Here is a 27,781-nt window from a genome sequence, read left to right on the forward strand (position 1 = left end):
ACACATCACGACAAGAAAGTCATGGAGTAATAGCCTAATGTCTGGAGTAATAGCCTAATTAACTGTGAGGCTACCCACTGGACACACACTTGTTGAATCAACGTTTGTTGATGTTGAACCAACATGGAATAGACGTTGAATTGCTATAAAGGCGGTTCCAGTTATTCCTCAATTTCATTCCAAAATAGAATATAATGGAATGTTATATTGAAATCCCAATTTTCATTTATTCTATTGCTGTGATGGGCTACATTTTGTCATGCTAACATCTTATTTTTTCTAGACAAATGTATGGAAAAATGAAACCCAATTCAGTTCTGGGCGGCTGAGGTTCCGGGTGTCCCCAGTGAGTCCGGTGCGCCCATGTTCTTTTTTGATAAATTACTCCCTCAAGTGGCCAGAAAATAGAAATTACAACTCTTGCAACGCTGCCACTGAGACTATCAGATGAGGTGATGTATCATAGCACCCGTTATTCTGGTCGTCACTAGTTACCACGTCCACAAAGTCGTAATTATGTACAATTTCTCTTCTTAAACTCTGATTTTAAACCTAACCTTAGCCACACTGCTAACGTTATTCCAAACCCTAACCTTAAATTAAAACCAAAAAGCACATTTTTTATGTCATTAAAGTTTACGATATAGACAATGTTGACTTTGTGGCTGTGGTAACTAGTGACAACTAGTTTCCTGGCCTTTATTAGTGCTGTGTCCTCGGAGCGACACCGTAGTCCATCATTTTTACAATTCTGAATAAAACAAATTCAAAACAGAAATATACAAACAAGAGTACATAAACACAACAGACAGCGGTATTACATATCGATAATATTACATTTGTCAAAAAGTTTTATGGTACGTATTGCTTTTTTGTTTTTACACTTACTGATCATTACAAAATAATATTTCACCCCTATCTTAAACAATGTGAAAAGGGGTTTGTTCTCCGCCCACTGATAAATAAAATGTATTACATTCCTTAAAATATTTAAATTGTATTTAGGCACTTTCAGTCGTTAGCTGACGTATGCTATCCGTTTGAATCTGTGATTCAGCACCCGTTTAGCATCCGGCTGTCGAAAAATATTTTTTTAAACATTGGAGTGTAGTAACACAGAACAATGAGACAGATATTTCGCCGGGTGTATAAATGTGAAACATCCGTTTTGCGTTTCCTCTCACTGCCTAGTGAGAGGCCGGGTCACCCACAATACCACCCCCAAACAAGATGATCCAATTCCTGCTTATTAAGTCTCCTCAGGTTCCCGTGGTATCTGGATTCTCTTGGCTCCAGCGACACAACCCCCTTATTGACTAGTCTGCTGGAGAACGTTCTGCCACACTCATTGCCTGACGTCAGCGCAGCCTGCCCCGGGACGTGTTCCTGGGGGTTCGGAAGTTTCCCCGGACCTCTCCGCCATTCCCACAGAGTACCAGGACCTCCGGCAGGTGTTCAGTAAGGCCTAGGCCACTTAACTTCCGCCGCACCGACCCTTCTCCTGGCGACCAAGGCTATGGAGACCTACATTGAGGACTCCCTAGCTGCAGGGTTTATCTGTCCTTCTGCCTCCCTCGCCGCCGGCGCAGGGTTTTGTCCTTCTCCACAAAGAAGAACCCTGCGCCAGCGGGGGAGGCAGGACGTGCATCGACTACCGTGGTCTCAACGACATCACGGTGAAGAACCGCTACCACTCCTCCAAACTTGTCCCCAACCCGTGCTCGTGGACCCTAGCCTTTGTGCAACAACGCTTTTGGTGGGCTACCATGGTTACAAGCTGGACGAAGGGCACCCAATCAGGATGGTACAAAAACTGACGGACAAACACATTCATCTGCCACCCTTCACAAACATGCGAGTGAAGCTGGCAACACAACACTACATTCAAGACTCTACACTAACCTGTTATTGCTTGAAAGTACTGTACTACCACATAACTATACCAATATTAATACATGTTGGCATGAAAAGATGGAACATCATAAAACATGATGTAGTAATAATAAGGAATGCTTCATTTATTTGAGGAATGCAAACTATGTGGCAGCTAGGAAACTGCCTAAGGAGGTGGAATGCACAGCCCTGTTCCTGGAAAAAATGAACAAGTTGTTTAATGTTCTGAACTCAAGGTATGTTCAATCAAATGTAAATGCAATCAGTAGGGCTCCCGAGTGGCACAGCGGTTTAAGGCACTGCATATCAGAGGTGTCACTACAGACTGGTTCGATTCCAGGCTGTATCACAACAGGCCGTGATTGGGAGTCCCATAGGGCGGCGCACAATTGGCCCAGTGTTGTTAGGGTTTGGCCGGGGTAGGCCGTCATTGTAAATAAGAATCTGTTCTTAACTGACTTGCCTAGTTAAATGAAGGTTAAATACATAAAAGGTTTATTACACAGTTGAAAACCTTTGCACATAGAAATCACTATCAAACTAACGCAAACATTTTTCTTCTAGATCTTGCTGGGATAGAAATCCATGGAAGAGGGCTCTCAGACAAGAGAACAGCTTCAAGCTGGATTTCCGTCGGAAGCAATTTACATAAGTTGATTTAAAACGAATACATTAAATATGCCCAAGCTTCTTCCAACTCAAACTAGACTAGGACCCACTCACTGTCATGCTTTGCAGAAACCAAGATTGTATTACTCCTGTGATGCAGGACTATTTGGACTCCCATTCTGACCACTAGAAACACTATTTCATCGGTGGAGGACGGCTCATAATAACGTCTGGAACGGTGCAAATGGCATTGAACATATAGAAACCACGTGTTTAATGTATCTGATACCATTTCACTTATTTCACTCCAACCATTATCACGAGTCCGTCCTCCCCAACTAAGGTACCGCCAACCTCCTGTGTATTTGACAAAGTATAATACATCCAAAACAGGATCATAAAAAATATTCACCAATTTCTTTTTAGGTCAGGAACTACTCCACCATGCCAGCGAGGCTTTAAACTAACCCTACGGAGTGTCCTAAAAATAATGAAATAACAAACTTAATCAGGACAGCTTAGAGGTAAGTTGTTAGTTGTAATGTAATATCATGTCTGTTTATGTAGGGTAATCATGAGTCTTACATTGAATTAGAGGTCCCAAACTCAGCCGCGGTCCAATATATGTAAGCCTAGGCTAACGCATACAAAGCAGAAAGATGATTGTTTCCAAATAATCTATGGGACAATTAAAAAAATGTAAACCCAAGGTAGTCTGTCTGACCGCTCGCTCCCACCCGCAGCATGAAAGATGCTGACCACGCTGCAATGATTTCTGTCGGGACCCGCAGCCCTCTACATTGAATCACTCGCCCATTGTGCTAGTTGTTGTAGGTGCTCATTCTCCAATGTTCCCTGCCATGTTTTCTTGGGCCTTCCTCTTCTGCCTTCATCTCCTGCATTCACCTTCAGATGACATCATAAAAGGAAATAAGGAGATGAAAAATCAGAGGGTATTTCAAACATTTATTCTAATGTTTCAGTTGTATTTTTTTTCTAAAATCTGTTCTCAGTTATTATGGAGAAAGGTGGGCACAGATTCAACCCCACTGCCTGTACTAGTAACACAAACTGCCAGATAGATCCAGATGACAACCTACTGGGCTCCCGAGTGGTGCAGCAGTCTAAGACACTGCATCTCAGTGCTAGAGGTGTCACTACAGACACCCTGGTTTGTATCCAGGCAGTATCACAACTGGCTTTGATTGGGAGTCCCATAGGGCGGTTCCCAATTGGCCCAGCGTCATCCAGGTTTGGCAGGTGTAGGCCGTCATTGTAAATAAGAATTTGTTCTTAACCGACTTGCTTGGTTAAATAAATAAAAAACTACTCCACGGCAAAGACACCACTTTTCCTACCCCTCTTGCTTCCGGCTCTAGTCCCGACGAAGCAGGCCAACTCAGATAATCTTCCCACTGCTTCAGACAGCGACCTTACAGCAATTACAATGGTAAACAATTTCAATAAGACACAAACAACATTAAAAATAGGTGTTTGTATTACTCACAAATATGATTTCCCCAATACACAGATCAACACAAGGGGGATTTAGATGGTGATTGTTTGATGGATGAGATCCTGAGCTATATAAGCGGATGGCGTGCACCTGAGGTGCAGAAAGAGCAAATCCTCCATGACTGCAAGGCATGTGAGAGGCTGCTGGTCCACATGGGTTCTGAGCATAACTATGCTAAAGGATCTTCTGATGCAACATCCTTTATCAACAGGAAGTGCTACACTGAGAACACTAGACTGGTGGAGCCATCTCATCTGCTGAGGGTGATGGTAACAAAAATGGAGGACATAATTGACAAAAACTTTGCCCGTTTTTGCCTAGAGACTTCTATTGTGTCAGGACTAAGAGTCCTCTTACTTAGATCTAGTCTAGTGCCTTTGATTGCATCCTGGAAGGCCGTGTCGATGCATGCCTACCCCCTCCATAGGAAAAAATATAAAGAAATACACCATGTGTAGAATGTGAGCACAGCTTAGAAAAATAAATTGTGAAGTTAACGAACCAAAAACCACAGCACAGCGTAAACTGAATCATTTCACTGAATAATACGTTTTTGGGGGTGTTTTATAATATCAGACATCAGTAACTGTATGGCGCCGTGTGCTGTATGGGAAGTGGACAGAGTGTATATACAGTGTGGAGCCTAAAGTGTATGAAGCCAACAAGAAGTCAGAGAAGGGGGATACTAAGAAAAATAAACAGGCGAGCACACAGACCTGTGATTTGTCCAACTGTTTTTAAACAATGGCAAAAAAAAATCTTAAACAGTGTTTCTTCCTTTTACATAAACATGCAGTGGTTTTAGGTGAAGGTAAGGTATAAGTGTATTTGTAAGTACTGTTGGCTTAGTGTGCTACAGCAGTCCTAGTTATTATGGCTATATAGGTTGCTTTAAAGTTTGTGTGAATGCAACTGTCTGTAGATTGTAGTAGGCTAATGTGTATAGTATTGTATGTAGGAGCAAGTGCTGGAGAAAAGGAGACTGAGGATATGCCTGAGGTTTAAGAGACCGTCTCTGTGATACCAGGAAGTGTCTAACTGTGGAGAATAAATCCATGACCTGCACATTCAGAAGAGGAAACACACACACACACATTAGGGATATGATTTATATCTGTGTTTCTAATTAACCCTGACTCTGATCCTTGCTAACGCTCTCTGTGGTATAGATGTATCATTTCACCATGACTCTGAATGAACTGGAGCCTGGTATGGTGAGGCTATTGGCAGCGTAAGAATGCCATCTAAGACCTGACATCAGAGCCATGGAGAATGGAGACCTGGGTATTAACTCACATTGGAACACAGATACTTACACACGATTCCATAACAACATTCAAGATTCATCGATAAACACACAAAATGGAGCACATGGGTTTGTTTTATAAGGTGGTTTTATATATTGCAGATGCAGCAAGTGTAGAAAAGGACAGACTAGAGGAAAAACAGAGAGCTGCATGCAAATAACCTTCTAAGGATGGAGAAGAGTGGTCAACCAGGTGTGTTCGCTATGCAACAATAATAAGTATGCCCAGAAATGTAAATGTATTGTCGTGTTAATATATTCCAATTTGAATTCAATTCTTTCTCTAAAACATATTTCTGTACCATTTTATTTTTTACTTTACAGGTGGTTTCGGGTTGGGAACAAACCCCCAGGAATGACTGTACACGGGGGATACTTTGATAGGAATTACACTGTCCCAACATTTACTGATTGGTTAGGAGGGACTAGAAGGGTTTCCATTACTACCCATAGTGGATGTAGGCCTGATTATCCTGTTCATTCTCAGTATTACAATGTGAGGCAGCTGAGGACACAATTATGACAGTTTTCCAAACTTAGCCAAACCTCTCCCCCAACAGAATCTCTGAAATCAAGAAATTATGTATGTGACTAAAATGATTTATTTTCATTTTGCAAGTGAAAAATGGAACATTTGAGCAATCTGAATGTGAAAGACAGAAAATTGAGGATAAGACAGTTAGTTACATGAGGGAAGCAGAATGTTCTGATTTCTATGTTAGTTTTCACAGGTGTCAGTCATCCTAAATGGACTGGCTAATTTAACTGAAAGAATCCCACTCATCTCTGATCGTGTTATTTATTGTACCCATGGTTTTATAAAACTAGGGATTAGTAAGAACAGTGGTTAAAAACAAATGGCAAGAGTTGTGGAACAGGGAGGGAAAGGGAAGACACCTGTATAAGATCCAGGAAGAGGTGGAGGCAGGGAGGTCCCCTGGTCAAGAGAAGGGAGGAAAGTTTAATCACAAGGCTGAGACTGGGACACACAGGGTGTTACGGATACAAGTATCCTGTGTGTGTATCCTCTGTGTGTGTTTTCTTTTCTCTCCTTCCCTCACAGGTGAAAATCATCACTCCCCAATCAGTCACCAATCATCAATCAGAAGACACACCTCCTCCTGTTTCCTACCCAATCACTGTTCCTTTCCCTTTGTTTAAAAACCCTGTCAGTTGTTTGCTGTGGAGCTCAATCTCTCTGTAAATGCCATGTCTGTAGGTCGCTCTGTTTCACGCGCTCTTTATGTATTGACCTCTCTTTTGTTTGAGCACCTCCATATCACTTTGTCCTCACCTGGGAGTATTGTTTTTGGTTATGGTGTTTGTTTGCTGGTGGGAAAAGGGGGAACCAAGACAAGTCGCCCATGGGCATACACTACCCGTAGGTGAACTTTGTTAAATACATTAGTTAGAACTGAGCGGACCACCCACTGTATTTTTGGTTAGTTAGCTGTTGTTGAAATAGGCTAGTCTAGTTTAGGGGTGTTTTTGAATACTTATTATTTCTTTCCTTGGGTCCAGCTCAGCCCCTTTTCCTGCTCCCCCCATTACCATGTGTTTTCCAATAAACCCTGAGTTTGACGGTAGATTTCAGTTGTCGTGGTTATTTCGTTCTCACTTTTACTTTTTCACTATTATAATTTGCATGAGTTATGTTACGGGTCTCGTTACCATCTCCCCTAGACTGTCGGGCCAAAAGGGATTCGTAACACAGGGCTCAGCAGTTCATTGAAATTGGTAGGAAAACATCTCACTGGGAGGTGTAATCACTGTCAGGAGGAGATTGAGAGAGTGGAACATATGCTAGTTCTTCAAGATGAGAATAACAGGTAGGATTTAGATTTTTCCTCTCTCTGGTACACACTCCAGTCCGGTTGGTGGACCTTAAAGGTGGTTGCCCACTGTCACATAAAATCCACAGAAGAAGAACAACACCAACAGTCATACCAACAGTACAGACACAGAACAATGAGCCAGATGTTTCACCGAATGTATAAATCTGAAGCGTCGATTTGGCATTTCCACTCACCACCAAATGCAGTGCATTCGGGAAAGTTTTCAGACCCCTTGACTTTTTCCACATTTTGTTACATTACAACCTTATTCTAAAATAGATTATTTACATAAGTATTCAGACCCTTTGCTACGAGACTCGAAATTGAGCTCAGGTGCATCCTGTTTCCGTTGATCATCTTTGAGATGTTTCTACAGCTTGATTGGTGTCCACCTGTGCTAAATTAATTGGACGTGATTGGAATTGATTGGACGTGATTTGGAAAGGCACACACCTGTCTATATAAGGTCCCACAGTTGACAGTGCATGTCAGAGCAAAAACCAAGACATGAGGTCGAAGGAATTACAAGACAGGATTGTGTCGAAGCACGGTCTGTGGAAAGGTTACCAAACATTTCTGCAGCATTGAAGGTCCCCAAGAACACAGTGGCCTCCATCATTCTTAAATGGAAGAAGTTTGGAACCACAAAGACTCTTCCTAGAGCTGGCCGCCCCACCAAACTGACCAATCGGGGGAGAAGGGCCTTGGTCAGGGAGGTGACCAAGAACTCCATGGAGGACACTGTGAGAATCTTCCAGAAGGACAACAATCTCTGCAGAACGGCCAGACGGAAGCCACTCCTCAGTAAAAGGCACATGACAGCCCACTTGGAGTTTGCCAAAAGGTACCTAAAGGACTCGGACTAGAAGAAAAAGAAACGCACACCTATTTAGGCAAGGTGCTGGCTAGCGGAGTAGAAAACTTGAAAATAAAGGAGAGCCGCACACTCTAGGAGCTCAGATGCAAAAATGTAATATCCAACGTTTCAACAGCCAAGCTGTCTTCATCAGGGTATATGAAGGACTCAGACCATGAAAAACAAAATTCTCTGGTCTGGTGAAACCAAGATTGAACTCTTTGGCCTGAATGCCAAGTGTCACGTCTGGAGGGAACCTGACACCATCCCTACTGTGAAGCATGGTGGTGGCAGCGTTATGCTGTGGTCATGTTTTTCAGCAGCAGGGACTGGGAGACTAGTCAGGATCGAGGGAAAGATGAACAGAGCAAAGTACAGAGATCCTTGATGAAAACCTGCTCCAGAGCACTCAGGACCTCAGACTGGGGCGAAGGTTCACCTTCCAACAGGACAAGGATCTGCAGAATAGAATGAGAGAAACTCACCAAATGCAGGTGTGCCATGCTTGTAGCATCATACCCAAGAAGAATCAAGGCTGTAATCACTGTCTAAGGTGCTTCAACAAAGTACTGAGTAAAGGATCTGAATACTTATGTAAATGTGATTTTTTTTATTTTTTTAAATATATACATTTGCAAAAATGTCAAACTGGGATTTAAAAAAAATCAAATTTAGAATAAGGCTGTAACATAACAAAATGTGGAAAGTCAAGGGGTCCGAATACTTTCTGAATGCACTGTATGGTGATGAGGAATTCCAATGGACGGCAGTGGGAGAAGATGGAGCGAGATGGATTTTGGCCGACATTCTTCAAATTTCCTCATCGATGAAACATTTGATCTCAATACAGTTTTCTGTTCCCAAAACTACAATCTGTTACGAATAGAATTGACAAAGTTTTGTAGACTTTACCCTTTGCCAAAGTTTCAAAAAATGACATTGTTTAGAAGGAATGCAAGAGCAAATTTAGTTATTGCACTCACACATCCCAGAGTATGTGTTCCTAACGGAAATATGGAAATATATGCTAGCTCGTGCTTGGCTCTACTCCTTGATTGTTCTGCCCACTATGATTAATATGCTCCCATTGGGCGACAGGCTGTGGTCTGTTTTAGGTTAGCTATAAAAAAAAAAATATATATATATATATATATATATATATGGTACCTATTAGTGATGGGCATTCCGAGTCTTTTCGGTGAGCCGGATCATCTGGCTAGTAAACGGCTCTTCGTTCAAAATGCTTAACATTTTACTAAGAAACAAGAATCGTCGAACTGGTAGGGTGTTTGTGCTGAAGTTCAAGGCTGGCTCCAAGAGACTGTTCTTCTGGATGCAGGTGTGTATGGCATGATGATCCTATGGCTGTGTTTACACAGGCAGCCCAATTCTGATATTTTTACCCACAAATTGGTCAAATTGGTCTGGAGAGGAAGGTAATGTTATCAGCTGCCAATTGTATGAGAAAAATATGTTTCTGGTGTAATAGTGTTATTTCTATTTCCCTGTTATAGGAGTCCAAGACTGATAAGGATGAGGAGTACTGCCGTAAAGAGAATGAGTATCTTAACAACCCTAATATGCCTGGATTAAAGAAGGGTACAGTGCACACACTCATAAACAGAGTGCAAAGGTACTGTGGCATGTTGACACAGGAAGCAATGCATTCTCGGAGACGATAGTTCCTTCCCCACTCAGCCTCTCCTTTGTGCATGATGTGTTGATTCATTCGGGAACATTTAGCATTCTTCTGTCCTAGGCGAGGGTGGACTGCAGAGTCTCCTCAGTAACATGAGTCACAACCAGCTCATGCAGCTCATTGGACCTACTGGACTGGGAGGTCTTGATAAGTAGCTATTGTTTAGTGTACAGTCTTTTTTTAACCTTTTTTTTTACCACTCGTAGCAATGTGCTTTAAACAGCCGATAGCTGGATTGACGTGCCTGACTATTAAGTTATTAATTGCAACAATGTCTATCATAACAGGATTCTTTGGGAGACCAATGAATAATCCGCTCCCTATTTCTGTCATGTGTCTGTCTGTAGGAGGTTTTGGGGCTCTGGCTGGACCGGGCCTGGCCAGCCTGCTAAGTAGTGGAGGTCCTGCAGCCGGCAACTCTTCTTCAAGGTACCACAAGCAAACAGACTCACTTCACTACTAAATGAATTAATTTAGTACATTTATACACTTGTCTCTCTTCAGCTTAGACTACACACTCAATACTTAGCCAACTTTTACAGATAGCTTATTCTACATTTATTACAACCCCTGTGAATTTAGTTAGTCTCTCGGTCTCTCTCCCGCTCAGTCCATCTGTCTCCTGCGGTCACCCCCACCTCTGCTGCCACCTAGCTAGGCTCCTCCCAGGTGCCAACCACACCTATCACCCCATCTGCCACCAGTGCAGTGTCACCCATGGCCTCACCCGCCACCCCTGTTTCCCCCTCCCTCACAGCCGGAGCAGCCAGCCCCACCCAGTCAATCCAGCTGAGTGACCTGCAGAGTATCCTAGCAACCATGAATGTACCTGCAGCCGGGCAGGGAGGTGAGGGACTAAACTAAATTATAGAGCAGCTCAACAGTTTAGAACAGTTGACAGAGCAATAAGGAGTCTCTTGAAGACATTTACAATGAAATAAGGGACTGTAATCATGCTGTTACCAGGGAAATAAAGCCTTGCAGCAGTAGATACATGACTGAAGTTGAGAATGGCCCTCTGTATTTATCACCTGTCTGATGTCTGTATGAAATATGACTGTTCTCTCTACAGTGAACCTGGCCAGTGTTGTGACCCCTGAGATCATGGCTCCTATCCTGGCCAATGCGGAGGTCCAGGAGAGGCTTCTGCCTTTCCTGCCGTCAGGAGAGGCCCTGCCTCAGAGCACCAACAACTCCACCACATACTCACCTCCCCACAGTTTCAGCAGGTACACCACACACAAAAACTGCTCTGTTGAGCACACTTGAGTATCAGTGTTTTCTCAGAACTATATCATACTATATTACTATAGTATGATAGTGATCCTGGTCTTTCTTTTAGTTACCACTTGAGTGCTACATTTCATATACTACTGTATGAGTATGTATGTAAAGCAGTGATTATTCTCTTTGTAGGCCATGGGTCTGTTTAGTAGTGCCCTGGCTTCAGGGCAGTCGGGGCCTCTAATGAACCAGTTTGGGCTGCCAACAGAAGCTGTGGATGCAGCTAACAAAGGAGGTCAGTGTCCTGTATCACAAAACATGAACCCAGGGACCTTGTTTGTATGTCATTTCATTGTTTAGGGAACACATAACATGCAGGTCTGCCTGTGCAGATATTCCTACATAACATTAGTGTCTACCATTTTGAATAAGATTTCCATAAGAGGTTATGACCTGCTGTTTTCATGAGTGAAATTCTAATTGAGCTTTCCTCCATTCCAGACAGAGGCTTTTGCTAAAGCCATGGAGACAGACAGCAAGTCTGACCATGAGGACGATGATTCCAAAGACAAGGATGATGAAAGATATGAGTTTGGATTTGTACCTGTTAGTCCAGTTTCATTATATTTTATTAACTATTTACTAGCTGATTTGTTATTTAGAGCACTGAAGCAGTCTACCATTTCCTATCAGAATATATATTTAATGGAATGCAAGACACCTACCCTCAATTGGGTGTTAAAATTATAACAAATTGATGCACACATGCTCAAATCAGAGCTTGAATCAACATAACATTAAAATGTGTTCCCTGATATATTGCAAACCAGAATATTGTGACTGTTTAGGATTTGGGCCTTGATAGACTAGTGACAGCTACATGTGCCAATGTGACCTGTAGCTTCCTGGCCTAAAAAAAAGAGACTCCAGTCATGTGGTCTTAAATGGTTAGAAAATGTTTAAATATATTTTCTGATTTAAGAATAAAAATATACTTTTACAAAATTGACACCATCCATGATCACAACATTGTCAAAAGTTCTACCATTTCACATTCTAAACCAATTAGGTGATTTAAGCATACATTTGCAAAACAAAGACATCCAGTCACACCACAGCAGGAATCTGCACATTACCGTACCAAACGTTTTTTCCAAGATCACTCAAAGAACAATGAGCTTCACATTATGCAGAGTCCAATTTTCCATGATATTCACAGGTACGGTGAAACACCAACAGCAATAAGAGTGAAATACAAGAGGGAATAATATCTGGATAGGACTAATACGTCATTCAACTCATGGTGGTTTTAGGCACTTACTGTTTTGTCAAGTGGCATAATACAATGCAAATGAAGAGAAATACACAAATACTGTAAATAAACACTTTTTAGGACACAACTGGTTTCTACCTGCTGTCATTCCAGAGTTTGATAAATCCCATGATCTCAGAATGATCAGTGGAAAATAAAGCATTCAAAGATATTTCCTGAGCTAAAAAATGACAACTGGCTTGTGGATGATCCAGTACTTTGAACAATATGGTAAGAATACTTATTGCAAATCCTATACCTGGGTGTTGATATACAATACCAACCAAGTACTGATATGAAGTTTGAACATTAACCATGCAACTTAACAAAACCATTCACAGCAGAAAAGTAATTTGTGTAATAGAACAGAGGCAGTTGATTGCACAGTGGTGATTTAAAGTCTACACAATTAGACTGATTGCTAGCTACAGAACTGACATGATCAAAACTGTTGATTCCAACCCAAGAAAAGGGTAATAAATACCATCCAAGCCAAGTTCTAAACAAATGATACAATAAAAACAACTGAGGATGAAAGTTCTGGGCTGGCCAGAGTGTCATTTCAATCACATTTGAGGCCTTTTAAGTCCAATGACTGATGTGTCATTTTCAAAATGAGTGAATAAATAGTAAGATCAACACAAGCTACAATGAGCAAAGATACAATACCAGGCACCATTTACACACAAAAAAAACAAACATTTCTCTACCTTTGGACAGGGAATTACTTCAGGGCATCTAAATTATTTCAAACTGATATGGCAACCATCAACATCACATAATGCGGACCTTATCAGACACATACTTTAAATAGAGTTTAAGTTAAGACTTCTTCCCACAGTTAGAAATGAAAGTACAGAGGATTAGAAGGAACAATCACCACCTTTAACGTGATCTGTGACATCTATAACAAAGCACTGTCATGCGTTTTGAATGCACTGCATGTCTTAATCTGGTTTGATTTTATTTTTATTTTTAAAACTTTGAACAAGTAAACCCTCGGGAGATCTGTGCTCTCACCTTCAGTCATTAGCCCTCTTCTCACAAGCAACCAAACCAGGACTATGGACAAACAGATGCGTGTGCTGACAACTAAAACCATCTACATCTGATCACATGTAACCCATCATTGCCACTCATCCGAGCACCAATGCCTTTAAGATCGAAAGAGCTAAACTAGAGAATAGTAAATGTCCTCTGTGTTCTTACAGACGCCCCCATCGGGTTGCCATCCTACACTCAGTTTTTGAGCTAATTTTTAGCAAATATTTAAGGTGTAATGTTTGTACAAAATAAACATGGTTTTTGAACCCTTCTATGAAAAAAATCTTCACATCAGAATGCCATATACCACCCAGAAAGAAGTTCAGAACAAGCTGACCAAACAAGAATCAAAACATAGAAAGAAAAAAAAAGTCCAACAGCTTTGCAGAAAATATTTTTAAAAATCCTTCTTTCTATTACCAAGATATTATCATATCAAGTTATCAAGATATTGGATGGCATTCAATCAAATAAATAGAGTACCTAAACTTTATTTTTATAAGGAGCATTGTAGGCTGGGCTGGCCTGCTACACCTGAACAGATTCTAGGGCAGAAGGTGCATCTCTCAAGGTGCTGATTCAGGATCAGCATTTCCAATCAATATCATCAGGACTTAAATATCAAAACTGTCACAGGCCAGTTCTCCGGGCCACCTCCAGTCTAGCCCTGCTGCACCAGCCTGCGGTAGTGCGGCATAACCTTGCTGTCAGGGAGGTAGAGCCCCATTTCCAAGGCAACCAGGACAGGGAACTCCAATGGAATCAACTCCCGGCGGTTTATACGAAAACGCTCCTCCAGCTTCTGCTCAACCATGGAGAAAGAGAAGGGGGGCTAAGAACGAGAAGACAACCTCCTACGATACTGCCCAATGCTTTGATTACCGTAATAATTCAATTATTTCAAGTGATCCTGACGTGAGCAAAATTATCCATACATTTTAAAACACACAAGGTACTGTATTTCCAATTCTTAAATGTATACAATGCTCAAATGGGTAGGTTGAATAATACAATTGCATGTTAGGAGTGCTACTTGATTGTAAGTTGCTCTGGAGAAGAGCGTCTGCTAAATGACCAATATGTACAGTTGAAGTCGGAAGTTTACATACACCTTAGCCAAATACATTTAAACTCAGTTTTTCACAATTCCTGACATTTAATCCTAGTCAAAATTCCCTGTCTTAGGTCACTTCAGATCACCACTTTATTTTAAGAATGTGAAATGTCAGAATAGTAGAGATAATTATTATTTTTTTCCTCCTGACAGAGCTAGTGTAACTGAGTCAGGTTTGTAGGCCTCTTTGCGCGCAAACGCTTTTTCAGTTCTGCCCACAAATATTCTATAGGATTGAGGTCAGGGATTGGTGATGGCCACTCCAATATCTTGACTTTGTTGTCCTTAAGCCATTCTGCCACAACTTTGGAAATATGCTTGTGGTCATTGTCCTTTTGGAAGACCCATTTGCGACCAAGCTTTAACTTATGTCTTGAGATGTTGCTTCAATATATCCACAGTTTCCTCCCTCGAAGCCATCTATTTTGTGAAGTGCACCAATCCCACCTGCAGCAAAGCACCCCCACAACATGATGCTGGCACCCCCGTGCTTCACAGTTGGGATGCTGTTCTTCGGCATGCAAGCCTCCCCCTTTTTCATCCAAACATAACAATGGTCCTTATGGCCAAACAGTTCTATTTTTGTTTCATCAGACCAGAGGACATTTATCCAAAAAGTACAATCTTTGTCCCCATGTGCAGTTGCAAACCGTAGTCTGGCTTTTTTATGGCGGTTTTGGAGCAGTGGCTTCTTCCTTGCTGAGCGGCCTTTCAGGTTATGTCGATATAGGACTCGTTTTACTGTGGATATAGATATTTTTGTACCCGTTTCCTCCAGAATCTTCACAAGGTCTTTTGCTGTTGTTCTGGGATTGATTTGCACTTTTAGCACCAAAGTACGTTCTGAGTGGTGCATTTTGAGTGGTATGACGACTGCGTGGTCCCATGGTGTTTATACAGATGAACGTGGTACCTTCAGGAGTTTGGAAATTGCTCCCAAGGATGAACCAGACAATTTTTTTCTGAGGTCTTGGCTGATTTCTTTTGATTTTCCCATGATGTCAAGCAAAGAGGTACTGAGTTTGAAGGTAGGCCTTGAAATACATCCACAGGTACACCTCCAATTGACTCAAATGATGTCAATTAACCTATAAGAAGCTTCTAAAGCCATGACGTCAATTTCTGGAATTTTCAAAGTTGTTTAAACTTAGTCAACTTAGTGTACAGTGTACAGCCACCAATTGTGCAAGTTATCCCACTTAAAAAGATGAGGCCTGTAATTTTCATCATAGGTACACTTCAACTATGACAGACAAAATGAGAAAATAAAAATCCAGAAAATCACATTGTAGGATTTTTAATTTATTTATTTGCAAATTATGGTAGAAAATAAGTATTTGGTCAATAACAAAAGTTTATCTCAATACTTTGTTATATACCCTTTGTTGGCAATGACAGAGGTCAAACGTTTTCTGTAAGTCTTCACAAGGTTTTCACACACTGTTGCTGGTATTTTGGCCCATTCCTCCATGCAGATCTCCTCTAGAGCAGTGATGTTTTGGGGCTGTTGCTGGGCAACACGGACTTTCAACTCCCTCCAAAGATTTTCTATGGGGTTGAGATCTGGAGACTGGCTAGGCCACTCCAGGACCTTGAAATGCTTCTTACGAAGCCACTCCTTCGTTGCCCGGGCGGTGTGTTTGGGATCATTGTCTAATTGTCATTGTCTATTGTTTAATCTTCAATGCCCTTGCTGATGGAAGGAGGTTTTCACTCAAAATCTCACAATACATGGCCCCATTCATTCTTTCCTTCACACGGATCAGTCGTCCTGGTCCCTTTGCAGAATAACAGCCCCAAAGCATGTTGTTTCCACCCCCATGCTTCACAGTAGGTATGGTGTTCTTTGGATGCAACTCAGCATTCTTTGTCCTCCAAACACAACGAGTTCAGTTTTTACCAAAAAGTTCTATTTTGGTTTCATCTGACCATATGACATTCTCCCAATCTTCTTCTGGGTCCTCCAAATGCTCTCTAGCAAACTTCAGACGGGCCTGGACATGTACTGGCTTAAGCAGGGGGACAGTCTGGCACTGCAGGATTTGAGTCCCTGGTATAAGTGTGTTACTGATGGTAGGCTTTGTTACTTTGGTCCCAGCTCTCTGCAGGTCATTCACTAGGTCCCCCCGTGTGGTTATGGGATTTTTGCTCACCGTTCTTGTGATAATTTTGACCCCACGGGGTGAGATCTTGCGTGGAGCCCCAGATCGAGGGAGATTATCAGTGGTCTTGTATGTCTTCCATTTCCTAATAATTGCTCCCACAGTTGATTTCTTCAAACCAAGCTGCTTACCTATTGCAGATTCAGTCTCCCCAGCCTGGTGCAGGTCTACAAAAAAATGCTGGTGTCCTTTGAGAGCTCTTTAATCTTGGCCATAGTGGAGTTTGGAGTGTGACTGTTTGAGGTTGTGGACAGGTGTCTTTTATACTGATAACAAGTTCAAACAGGTGCCATTAATACAGGTAACGAGTAGAGGACAGAGGAGCCTCTTAAAGAAGAAGTTACAGGTATGTGAGAGCCAGACATCTTGCTTGTTTGTTGGTGACCAAATACTTATTTTCCAAATACATTTTCTCATTTTGTCTGTCATAGTTGAAGTGTACCTATAATGAAAATTACAGGCCTCTCATCTTTTTAAGTGGGAGAACTTGCACAATTGGTGGCTGACTAAATACTTTTTTGCCCCCACTGTATGTAAACTTCTGACCTACTGGAATTGTGATACAGTGAATTATGTGAAATAATCTGTCTGTAAACAATTGTTGGAAAAATGACTTGTGTCATGCACAAAGTAGATGTCCTAACCGACTTGCCAAAACTATAGTTTGTTAACAAGACATTTGTAGAGTGGTTGAAAAACGAGTTAATGACTCCAACCTAAGTGTATGTAAACTTCCGACTTCAACTGTACGTGTAAAAAAAACGACTTCACTCACGTCAATCAGCTGTCGGACCTCCTGCTTCTTCAGGTCACTGCTGATCTTGGCTGCCAGTAGGACGCAGGCTGCAGACACCAACTTCCTATTCTGCTTGTTCAGGCGGCCCTGCAGCACCAGTTTCTCAAAGTACACAAATGCCATGGCCACTGTGACCGGCTGCAAACTGCACTCCTCTCCCACCGCACGCATCTCCCACTTCAGGCTGTCAAACAGGAGGGAGGTTACACATGGGTGTGTATGGTAGGCAGATATGCAGGATTTGCATATGTAAATGCATGGTTTGAAGACAAAGATACAAATGTGATTTTCAGAGATTGAAACAGACAGTAGACAAAAATGCACAACATGTTCATGCACCGTGCACCTTCTTATCTTGCTGAGGGTCAGTTTAATATAGGGGAACTTCTCCTTAAACGTCTCATTCATGTCTTTCTTCAGGTCCGACGGCTTTACATACTCAATAACAGTCGTCTGGAAGACAGGGAACAAGATAAATATGAGAACTTTGCTTTCATCCTATTCATAGAGATTGCATTATGATGGTGTTTACTATGTGCAGTAAAGTTTACTTGTCAATAAAATCCCTTACGATATGGATTGTTTTAAGTTGATAATGGTGCTACTGAACAAAATCAGAGCATTCTGGGTTGTCAGTGTGTCATGTGATGTATTGTCTAGTCACAAAGTAATGTGGTGAGGTGTATGTAACATGTATAATGTTATAGGAACGCTTACCACATATGATGAGAATATAAGAACTCTCTTGTGTCTCCCGCAAGGCCACTGAGGGTCACTGAGTAGGTAGGGATCATAGTCTGCCAGGTCTTCTATATCTGTAAAAATGATATTAAATGAGAAGACAGTAATAATTGCAAAAACTATTTGCCAAAGAGAGAGTGCATGTAACCTGTATTCTAGTGAAGTGGAGCGTACTCAGGTCCTGTCCTATGGTGCTGTTGAGGCGAGACGGGGTGGTGTAGTTCTTCTGGCCGTTGCATTGGTAACGTGACAGGGGGGTCTGTGTTGTGCTGGGCTCTAGTGCTCCACTGCTCTTCGGTCTCACCAGGGCATTAGTGGGGAAAAGGAACTGGGCGTACGATACCGTCTGATGAGGAAAGAGACGTTTACGAACACAAAGCACAAACAGACAGTGTGCAATTACTCTCCAGTTCAACCTTACCTTTCCATATGCACCTAGCTCCACCCCCAGGCCCTCCAGGCCAGGGAACAGGTCAGATGCCACCCCAGAGGACAGCTGTAGTTTGTGCGCCTCCAACTTTGGGTCACTGGGTGTGCAGAAAGAGAATCTACTCATGTCACCATCATGCCTCGTAAAATGTATGAATGCATGACTAAGTCACTTGGATAAAAGTCTGCTAAATGGTATACATTATATAATTATTATGCAGCTCCACATTAAAACCTGTGATCATCATGACACAATTCCTTTCCTGATGGCGATTCAGGACACACGAGAGGATGGCTGGGTCATATAGTGAGACAGAGGGATAGAGGTGGGCTGTAGTTGGTTAGGGCTATGTGTCTGTACCTGAGGTGAACACGCTCTCCATAGGGCAGCACTGAGAAAGCAGCACATAGAGACCGCTTGGCACAAATCATCATGATCCTGCAAGATACAGATAGCAAGTACAAGCACACAGAACATCCACAGTGTCAGTCTACACAAACAACAGCTAGTCACATACTACTAAACGGGTCGGGTCGCCTACAAAGGTACATACTGTATTGCAGCCCTAACCATATCACTGAAATACATTTTTAAAGGGTTAATGACCTTGGATTTGAGTATCTGGGCTACAGTTTTTTTAAATCCTGAATAACCAAAAATGTCTCATTGGTGTTACTACTCCTACTGGTGGCATGTTATCCTAATGTAAAAATAAAAAGCATATTTGTTGATTTAGAATGGAAAGCCTTTTTAAATGTAAATGTATGTAGTGCCCAAATGCCACCGCAATTCAAAAATGCCCCAAACTACAGTTAACTACAGCATTAGTAATGCACTTATTAGTACAATATGTATGGTGCCTTCAGAAAGCATTCAGACCCCTACTTTTCAAAACATTGTTACATTACAGCCTTATTATTAAATGGGTTAAATAAAACAATTTCCTCAGCAATCTACACACAATACCCCATAATGACAAAGTGAAAACAGGTTAAGAAATTTTTGCAAATGTATTAAAACCAAAAAACAGAAATACCTTACATAAGTATTCAGACCCTACATAAGTATTCAGACCCTACATAAGTATTCAGACCCTGCTATGAGACTCGAAAATAAGCTCAGGTGCCTCCCGTTTCCATTGAACATCGTTGAGATGTTTCTCATGGTCTGAGAGTCCTTTAGGTGCCTTTTGGCAAACTCCAAGTGAACGGTCATGTGTTTTTTACTGAGGAGTGGCTTTTGTCTGGTAACTCTACCATAAAGACCTGATTGGTGGAGTGCTGCTGAGATGATTGCCCTTCTGGAAGATTCGCCCTTCTCCACAGAGGAACTCTGGAGCTCTGTCAGAGTGACCATGGGGTTCTTGGTCACCTCCCTGACCAAGGCCCTTCTCCCCCGATTGCTTAGTTTGGCCAGGCGGTCAGGTCTAGGAAGAGTCTTGGTGGTTCTAAACTTCTTCCATTTAAGAATGATGGAGGCCACGGTTCTTGGGGCCATTCAATGCTGTAAAAAAAAAAAAATTGGTACCCTTCCCCAGATCTGTTCCCTGACAAAATCCTGTCTCTGAGTTCTACGGACAATTCCTTTGATCTCATGGCATGTTTTTTTGCTCTGACATGCACTGTCAACTGTGGGACCTTATATTGACAGCTTTTCCAAATCATGTCCATCAATTGAATTTACCACAGGTGGACTCCAATCAAGTTGTAGAAACATCTCAAGGATGATCAATGGAGACAATGCACCTGATCTCAATATCAAGTCTCATGGTAAAAATAATTTATAGCGACCCCAGGTGTAAAATAGTAAATAACGGCTACTTCTCAGAGAGTTTTGAATTGTCAAGAGGAGTTAAACAAGGGTGTCCGCTGTCACCATATCTATTCATTATGGCCATCGAAATGCTAGCTATTAAAATCAGATCCAACAACAACATTAGAGGATTATAAATCCAAGGCTTAAAAACAAAGGTGTCCATGTATGCCGATGACTCAAGTTTTATGTTAAGTCCGCAAGCTAGATCCCTGCAACGTCTCATTAAAAGATAACTTTTCTGTACTCTCTGGACTAAAACCTAATCATGATAAGTGTACAATATTACGTATTGGATCCTTAAAAAATACTACTTTTACATTACCTTGCAGTTTACCTATAAAATGGGCTGATGGTGAATTAGACATACTCGGTATTCATGTCACAAAATATATAAATAAGCTCTCCACTATGAATTTCAATAGAAAACTTGTAAAAATAGACAAGATCCTGCAACCTGTGGTGGATGAATCAGAATTAGTTGGGTAACATAAGTAATTAAGATGTCATATCTGCATAATATTCTTATGTGATATACTTTTTATTAGAATGTATTTCTAATAGACTCTAGTATTGGCAGTTGCATTTCTTCCCTCAGCTGTGGCTCAGTCACTTGGGGCCCAGAGAGGGGAGAGGTCAGGCTTGTCTTTTACATGTCTCTGGTGCTATGCAGAATATCAGAAAGGGAAGAGGACAGGATGGAACATTGTCTTCATATGTGAATGTATCTGTTAAACCATGTGAAGGGATGGTGTGATTAAGGGGGAACCAATTACTTGTCTCCACAATGTCTGTGCAAGTCACTCCCTCCTTTTGCATTGGAGGGGGGGGGGGGGGGGGGGGGGGGGCAGTGTCTGGAACTATTTTATGTCCTCTCTGAAGTTGTACTTATTCTGGGATAGTGTATGACCTAGAGGCTCACTCTCCTCAGTGAGCTTGTCCAGGAGTGGGGTCAAGAGGGGGTTTACTTGAGATGAGAGTATCTAGAGTTGACAATTGATTTATGCCATTGGATGAGATGGTGTTTTTGTGCTATGAAGTACCAGGAACAAGATTAGAACCTCGTCTTATGGACCAAACTGAACGATAATTCATAGTGAATGTTATCTGGCTAAGGAATACTCCTTTCTCAATTATAAAGTCCCTTTGTAACTGTTCCTAAGATATGTGGTTCATCATGTAGGTTGAGAGGGGTGTATCTTGTCTGTAAAAGATCTTAGGATCTGTACTTTTCTGTTGGTACTTTCAAATGGTTCATTAGAGATGGCGCATCATTGAAAGTCAAAATGTTATTGCAAAGCTCTTATTATTAAATATGTAGTTTAAATAGAACTCTGACTGGTGTGTGAAGTTTGTAACTCCTCATTTGGTAAAGCAGAAATAAGCCACCACAAACCATGGCGAGGTAAATACCTGTCTATTTATGGAAAATTGCCCTGATTAACTCCTTAGTCATATTTCAGTTTACTCACTTAATTATGGCGCTGCCTACTCCTGATGATTCATTTTTCAAATCATATGACCCAAAAATATTTTGCTTTATCTGGGACGCTAAACCAGACAAAATAAAACGAGCCTATCTATATAATGAATAGGGTGGGTTGAGATTATTAAATATAAAAGCACTAAACCTCTCTAAAAGCTTCACTCATTCAAAAGTTTAACCCTAAATGGTTCTCAGATTAATAAGAAAAGCTCATCCATTGTTAAAAAAATGGCCTTTTTGCCTTTGTGCAGATTGCCATGTCTCTTTTTAGATTAATTGAAAGTTAGATACTTTTTTTAAAGTATGTCTTTTTCAAACAAGCATTGCAGAGCTGGCTACAATTTCATCCCCCTGGAAAGATAGAACAAATATTATGGCTGAACTCAAATGTGCTGGTTGATAAAATACCTGTATTTATGGGAAATGTTTAAAAAGGGTATTTTGTTCTTAATGATATTGTAATGGTATGTCCTTCATGGAGTTATCAGAATTGTACGGGAAGGTCTGCTCAATCCAAGAGTACAACCAATTTATTACTGCATTGCCCCAAAAATGGAGGAGGCGGGTGGCAGCGGGAGGAGGTAGGGAACTGGTCTGTCTGCCCAATATAAAGGATCAAAACTGGCGGAGGAATAAAAATAGCATAAATAGGAATGTATACCAGTTTCATTTGAGGACCAGGATGTTGACAACTGTGCCATACAGATTGCAAAATAGTTGGGAAGAGATTTTTGATGTACCGATTCCATGGTACAGGGTGTATGAGTTGATATATAAAACGCAAGATTCAAGACTTCGTTTTGAATGCCGGTTTGCCTGAGGCTGATGCCGTGCAGGTGTTTGTACACATGCATATACACACACTTATTCAAATAAACACATACAAGAACACACACATACATGTAATAGTGCCAGACATTGCACACAAACATATAAAGTAGGCATTGATGTTATGATTTCAGTTGTCCTTGATGTCCTTTGTTTTAAATGTATTATTATTATTTTTTTGCATTGTTGTTTGCTGTTTTCTTCGGTCTTTCCCTTCATTCATTGTTAATTCTCTTGGCTGTTGATGCATTGGGGGGTTCTTGGGGGTGGGGAATGAAATTAATTGTATTTTTTTTCTTCCGGGGGGGGAGGGGGGGGGGGGTTGGCGGACGGACTGTGAGAGGGGTCTCGAATGGTTGAGGGGCAGCTATTGGGTAACTGTGGGGGGGGGGGGGGGGGGGGGGGGGATCTTGGAGGGTTCGGGTTTCACAAGATTGTGATCATGAAAAAGGAAACTATGACATTTCATATCACTATCATGCACACGCACCCTCACGCATAAGGATGGCTCTGTTGCGGAAAGACTGATACATGTTTGATAGTGTCTTGATGCTGTATTGTTTGTCCTTCATGTTCTAATACTTTAAATGTTACCCCTTGTGTTTTTTGTAATCAATTATTATAAAAAAATGTAAGTCTCATAGCAAAGGGTCTGAAAACTTATGTAAATAGGGTATCTGTTTTTTTTTTAATACATTTGCTAAAACCTGTTTTTTCTTTGTCATTATGGGGTATTGTGTGTAGATTGCTGAGGGAAAATTATTTAATAAATTTTAGAATAAGGCTGTAACGTATCAAAATGTAGAAAAATTCAAGGGGTCTGAATACTTTCTGAATGCACTGTATATTAAAGAGAGTTGGGCCAACTTTTAGCATTTTGAATATTGTTCTAATTCTAGACATTCAGTACATCACATTATTAATATAACACACGTAACGTTAAAGCTGGAATCCTTAATAGTGAAAGTGACACGTCCGTTTGCAATATTACAACTGCAAACAAAGGACACATTTGTTTCCACCTCGGACATCATTGCACACGCAATAGAACAACAGCATATGCAATTCACTTTTTAACTTCTTTTTTTTTACCAAATCCGCGCCGCTCCCAGTTCTGCTTCGTTAACAAAACAATAACTACGGCTGTTGGGTGGTCAGTGGCGCAGTTTCCCCTACTGCGGATACCATCTTTACTGGAGGTCTAACAGGACTGCCATTTCATATTTAAGTGTCATGTAAATGCACCATAATGCTCTTTCTAGGCATTATATTCCGCATGTAATGTCAATTGTGCGCCAACATGGCTGCAGTGCCACGTAAATGCATTATGATACAGAAACCGCAATGTCCCATTTCTCTAAATACATGGCTCTGGTTATTGCAAAACATCTTATAACATGCCAGCAATGTGCGATACTGTATTTGCATTTTGCACTAAGTTCAGGAAAACATGCAAAAACGACTATTGATGTGATATTGTCTATGATTAAGTAATTTTCAGGTAGGGAGAAATGAGAGGGCTTCTAAAATGGTTTGCCTTGTTGAAACAGATAAGTTTAGAAAAATGTGTGTCTTATCTTTGTGTCTCCAAGGAAACCTTTCTTTCGAAGACAACCTGACTAGGCTATAGCCCTATAAGCCTCACCCAGGTTCCTCATTCATAAAAAACACATTGAATAAGAGACTCATTTATACAGAGTGAGAATAGGTTGAGTGCAGCTTGAGTGTGATAGTTCAGTCCCATCTTACATAAGGGATATTTTACTGTTAATGCCAGGGAGCGTTATATTTCCACAGGACACCTTTTTGGTGTTTTGATTTGATTAAATGCACTGTTGCAATCCACACAGTCGTTCTGTTACTCATTTAAGAGCGTTATCCAAGTTCCAGCAGGTCTCTTTGCAATCTTCTTCCCTCTTCTCTATAAAGCCTATGCTTATGAATGCAATTAATTTCCTGTATGTCATGGGTGACTACAATGCCATTTAGAATTACATTTTTGATACCACTTGTTGAGCCTATAGAAGAATGCTTTATACATTTTGTTTTGGTTGTTCACTTCATTAGAATACACAGTTTACGCCACACATCTCCTGCACCCCCTGATCTACTACTTAAACTCACCTGCTGCCTCTTGTGTCGTACTGCCTCATATTCTTGATAAAGTGGACCTTCTTGGCCACCCTTGCAGGTTTTGGAGAGCCTGAATGATTCCGTGATCTAAGACAAAATGGAGAACACAAACATAATTGTCAATTAAACGTCAACATTAGTAACGTCTAATATCTGGACCAACAGGTAGCAACAGTACCATATAATTTGTCAGTGAGTTTTAGAATATGGAGGTAGACAAATATGGATGAAGAATTAACCATTTTCTTGAAATAATAAACTAAGGAAGACCTTAAAGATTAATTTACATGACATGTCTGAATAATAATGGCAAAATCACAATGTTGTGTGAGAGGGAGTTGAAGTAATATGTTTGTTTTTCTAAACATGTTCAGAGAGAATGATGGAGAGGTAAGATGCAGAGCAAGACAGATGCGGTGGCAGGAGAAGGTGAGATGATAACACAAGCCTGACAGCAATTAATGTAATGTTTACACAAAGCACAGCATTACAGAGAATGTTAAAATAAACAAACCAATACCAACTAAATATGTTTAATTTAGAACTAAATAGTTTAATTTAGTGATGAGTTGTGCAGCACTTGTAGCTGAGGAAGGCTTAGCTGTTTTTAGAAACATCTGCTAAATGTGTGTGTGTGACCAATACAATTTGATTGCTAGTATCTTACACATTAGCATTGCTAGGAATTAGCTTGTAAAAAATTAATAGTCCTCAGAAGCGAGAAGTTAAATCAAATTCAATTTCAACTTACTCCGAGTCTGTCCTGCCGATTGCCCATAGGGTTGGTCCTTATGCAGGGGAGAAATTGAGAATAAAAAAAATCTAATAGAACATAAATTAAACAGATTTCTCAAACATGGGTATTTTTTAGACCTACTTCCTCTCTGATAACCTCATGTCAAAATAAAAGTCCAGCACGTGCGCCAAACTTGCACAAAAAATTGTAGGGGACTTTGTAGGGGACTTTGACACGAGTAAGGAGAGGAACTTCATAGGTCTACAACAGACCCACGTGTGGAAATTCTGTTTCATTTGAAGTTCCATTGTGTGTTATCTCAAATGTCCCTCTGCACAAGGACCAACTATACAGACAATGGACAGAATATTTTAACTTTATCGGACGATTCCGTTTTTTTGCAAGCCAATTTCCAGCAACCCTAGTGTGTAAATACTAGCGTTGCTATAAGCAGCTAAGCGATCGTCCAACTGTTCTCTTATATCAAGGCATGGTTGAATGTTGATAACTGGGCGCCGATTTGCTCGTAACAACATTGAGTTAACCAGCAGTCAGTACTTGAAAAGGGTTCAATTCTGAAAACGCTTACCTGTAGGCCTACAGTACGTATGTTTGTCCTGTACAGTCGCGGTCCTTCCGCGCTGTGCTAAAATTCCTATTTATTTTATAAAAACCTAAACACCTACTTTTTCTCACATTTGTGTTGCTCACGTAGCGTCCTCGATGTAAGCGGAGATACAATTGGCACATGAGCATTCGCGCTGAGTTGAGCAACCCAAATTAGGAAAAGGTCGGTGGTTGTATTCGATAAGGGTTTATTAAACGTGTGAATTTCGGGTCCCGCGGAAGGAACGCGGTTGTATATAACGGGTACAGGTAAGCGTTTTCAGAATTGACATTTGTACATGTATCGACTGATGATAAAGGTTGTTGCTAGTAAATCGCGCGACCAATTTCCCCCTGCATAAGGACCAATCCTATGGACAATCTGCATGGCAGACTCGCAGTAAATTGAAATGGAATTGTATTTAACCTCTCGCCTTTGACGGGCTATTTCGTTTTTTATACACGCTAATTCCTAGCAATACTAGTGCGTAAGATACTAGCTTTGCTAAAAGGAGCTAAGCATTCCTCAGCTACAAGTGCTGCACAACTTATTGAATCAAAACTCAACTCCGCCTTTATACTAGAACAGAGTTGAGCGTTCCTCAGCTACATTTGTCGCTGCAGAGTTTTTTTTAAAGGACTTTGACAGGGAAATATTTTTTTTCCAATGTGGCAGCTGGCAATTAAGACGTTCTAATGATTGCTTTGAGAAATAGATTTAAATAACCAAAATTGACGTAAGGTCTAGTCTGTGGCCATTTGCGTTGCCGTAGATTTCTATATTGAAATGAAATATGCGGAAGTAAATAGACCACATTTATAAATCAGGCCTATTCTGTCAAACTTTGAAACAGCCAATGTTGGTTGGTACAACAGCAGAGTGAGTAACACCTAACGTTAGTCGTGATTGATGGTTATGACAGATTAATCCATTATTTTTTTACCACCCTATAATATAAACGTAGTATCTAGATACTATTTCCCACCTTTGTGTATCCCCCGGAACGGAATTCTGAGTCTGGGGCACAAATGATGATTTGGCACTTGGATTGAATGTCTGAGGTCCAGAGGTGGGGGACAGAGGGGTATCTGGTGGGACCATGGGGTCAACTCCCTCAAACACCTCACTACACCGCACAGCAGTACTTGAGCCCGTGTCTGTAGACATGACCAAATTAGGAGGGACTGGGCTCAGTCCACTGATCCCCGCCACAGTAGGAGCAGCGCCACCGGCCAAGGAGGGTGCCACAAGGGAGACGGTTCCGTAGATACTCGATGAGAAAAGAGGGTGTCCAGTCGCCTGTGCCCCGGTGGCGTCTCGACTTCGGAGCTCGGCGGACTCCCTTTGACCGTGGTTTCCATTGCTGAGATGATACAAAGGCCTTCCGTCTAAAGATATGTTGTTGAGGAACAAAAGAGCCGCCTGTCTCCGTCGTGAATCCTTACCTTTTCGCAGGTGTTCTTTGTGTGATTTTGCAGTATTACTGCCTGTTGTACATTGACGACCGAAAACAGCAGTCGCCATTCTAGTATAATAGAACGATTGTGCTCGTTGAGGAATTAATTTAGCCGGCGAGAGGACCTCTCCACGCCCACCATAAGCTGATTGGTTCAAACGTATCATTATTGAAATAAGTACGGTT

The 27,781-nt window shown here is 41.2% G+C and overlaps 1 protein-coding gene, 1 long non-coding RNA gene and 1 pseudogene across 4 annotated transcripts; 2 read left to right on the forward strand and 1 right to left on the reverse strand.

The window, feature by feature from the left end:
• Positions 1-3,817: 3,817 nt before the first annotated feature.
• LOC110532519 lies at positions 3,818-6,372 on the forward strand. Its single transcript, XR_002474844.2, has 3 exons — positions 3,818-5,302; positions 5,427-5,517; positions 5,649-6,372. It is a non-coding gene; the product is annotated as an uncharacterized LOC110532519 (long non-coding RNA).
• Positions 6,373-9,255: 2,883 nt separating this feature from the next.
• On the forward strand, positions 9,256-11,667 carry LOC110531223 (annotated as a pseudogene).
• Positions 11,668-11,883: 216 nt separating this feature from the next.
• On the reverse strand, positions 11,884-27,736 carry LOC110532520 (CDK5 and ABL1 enzyme substrate 2). 3 transcript variants are annotated; one of them, XM_021616492.2, is made up of 9 exons: positions 27,125-27,736; positions 24,788-24,883; positions 18,898-18,975; positions 18,529-18,634; positions 18,282-18,453; positions 18,084-18,181; positions 17,713-17,819; positions 17,346-17,550; positions 11,884-14,096 (listed from the first exon to the last, which is right to left on the reverse strand). In XM_021616492.2, the coding sequence occupies exons 1-9, from the start codon at positions 27,661-27,663 to the stop codon at positions 13,956-13,958; spliced, it is 1,542 nt and encodes a 513-aa protein (XP_021472167.2). In that variant the 5' UTR covers positions 27,664-27,736; the 3' UTR covers positions 11,884-13,955. The 3 variants fall into 3 exon arrangements, with proteins under 3 accessions (XP_021472167.2, XP_036844426.1, XP_021472168.1); XM_036988531.1 differs by lacking the exon at positions 27,125-27,736 and adding an exon at positions 26,122-26,667; XM_021616493.2 differs by lacking the exon at positions 27,125-27,736 and adding an exon at positions 25,548-25,702.
• Positions 27,737-27,781: the final 45 nt, after the last annotated feature.

Source organism: Oncorhynchus mykiss, chromosome 9 (genome assembly GCF_013265735.2).
Source record: "Oncorhynchus mykiss isolate Arlee chromosome 9, USDA_OmykA_1.1, whole genome shotgun sequence".
Taxonomy (NCBI): Eukaryota; Metazoa; Chordata; class Actinopteri; order Salmoniformes; family Salmonidae; genus Oncorhynchus; species Oncorhynchus mykiss.

Coding starts and splice junctions, on each gene's coding strand:
- LOC110532520 (XM_021616492.2), bottom strand. CDS start 27,663: ATGGCGACTGCTGTTTTCGGTCGTCAATGTACAACAGGCAGTAATACT. Junction 18,976..24,787: donor TACGACACAAGAGGCAGCAG/GTGAGTTTAAGT, acceptor TGTATCTTGCAG/GATCATGATGATTTGTGCCA. Junction 18,182..18,281: donor CACCATAGGACAGGACCTGA/GTACGCTCCACT, acceptor TCATTTTTACAG/ATATAGAAGACCTGGCAGAC.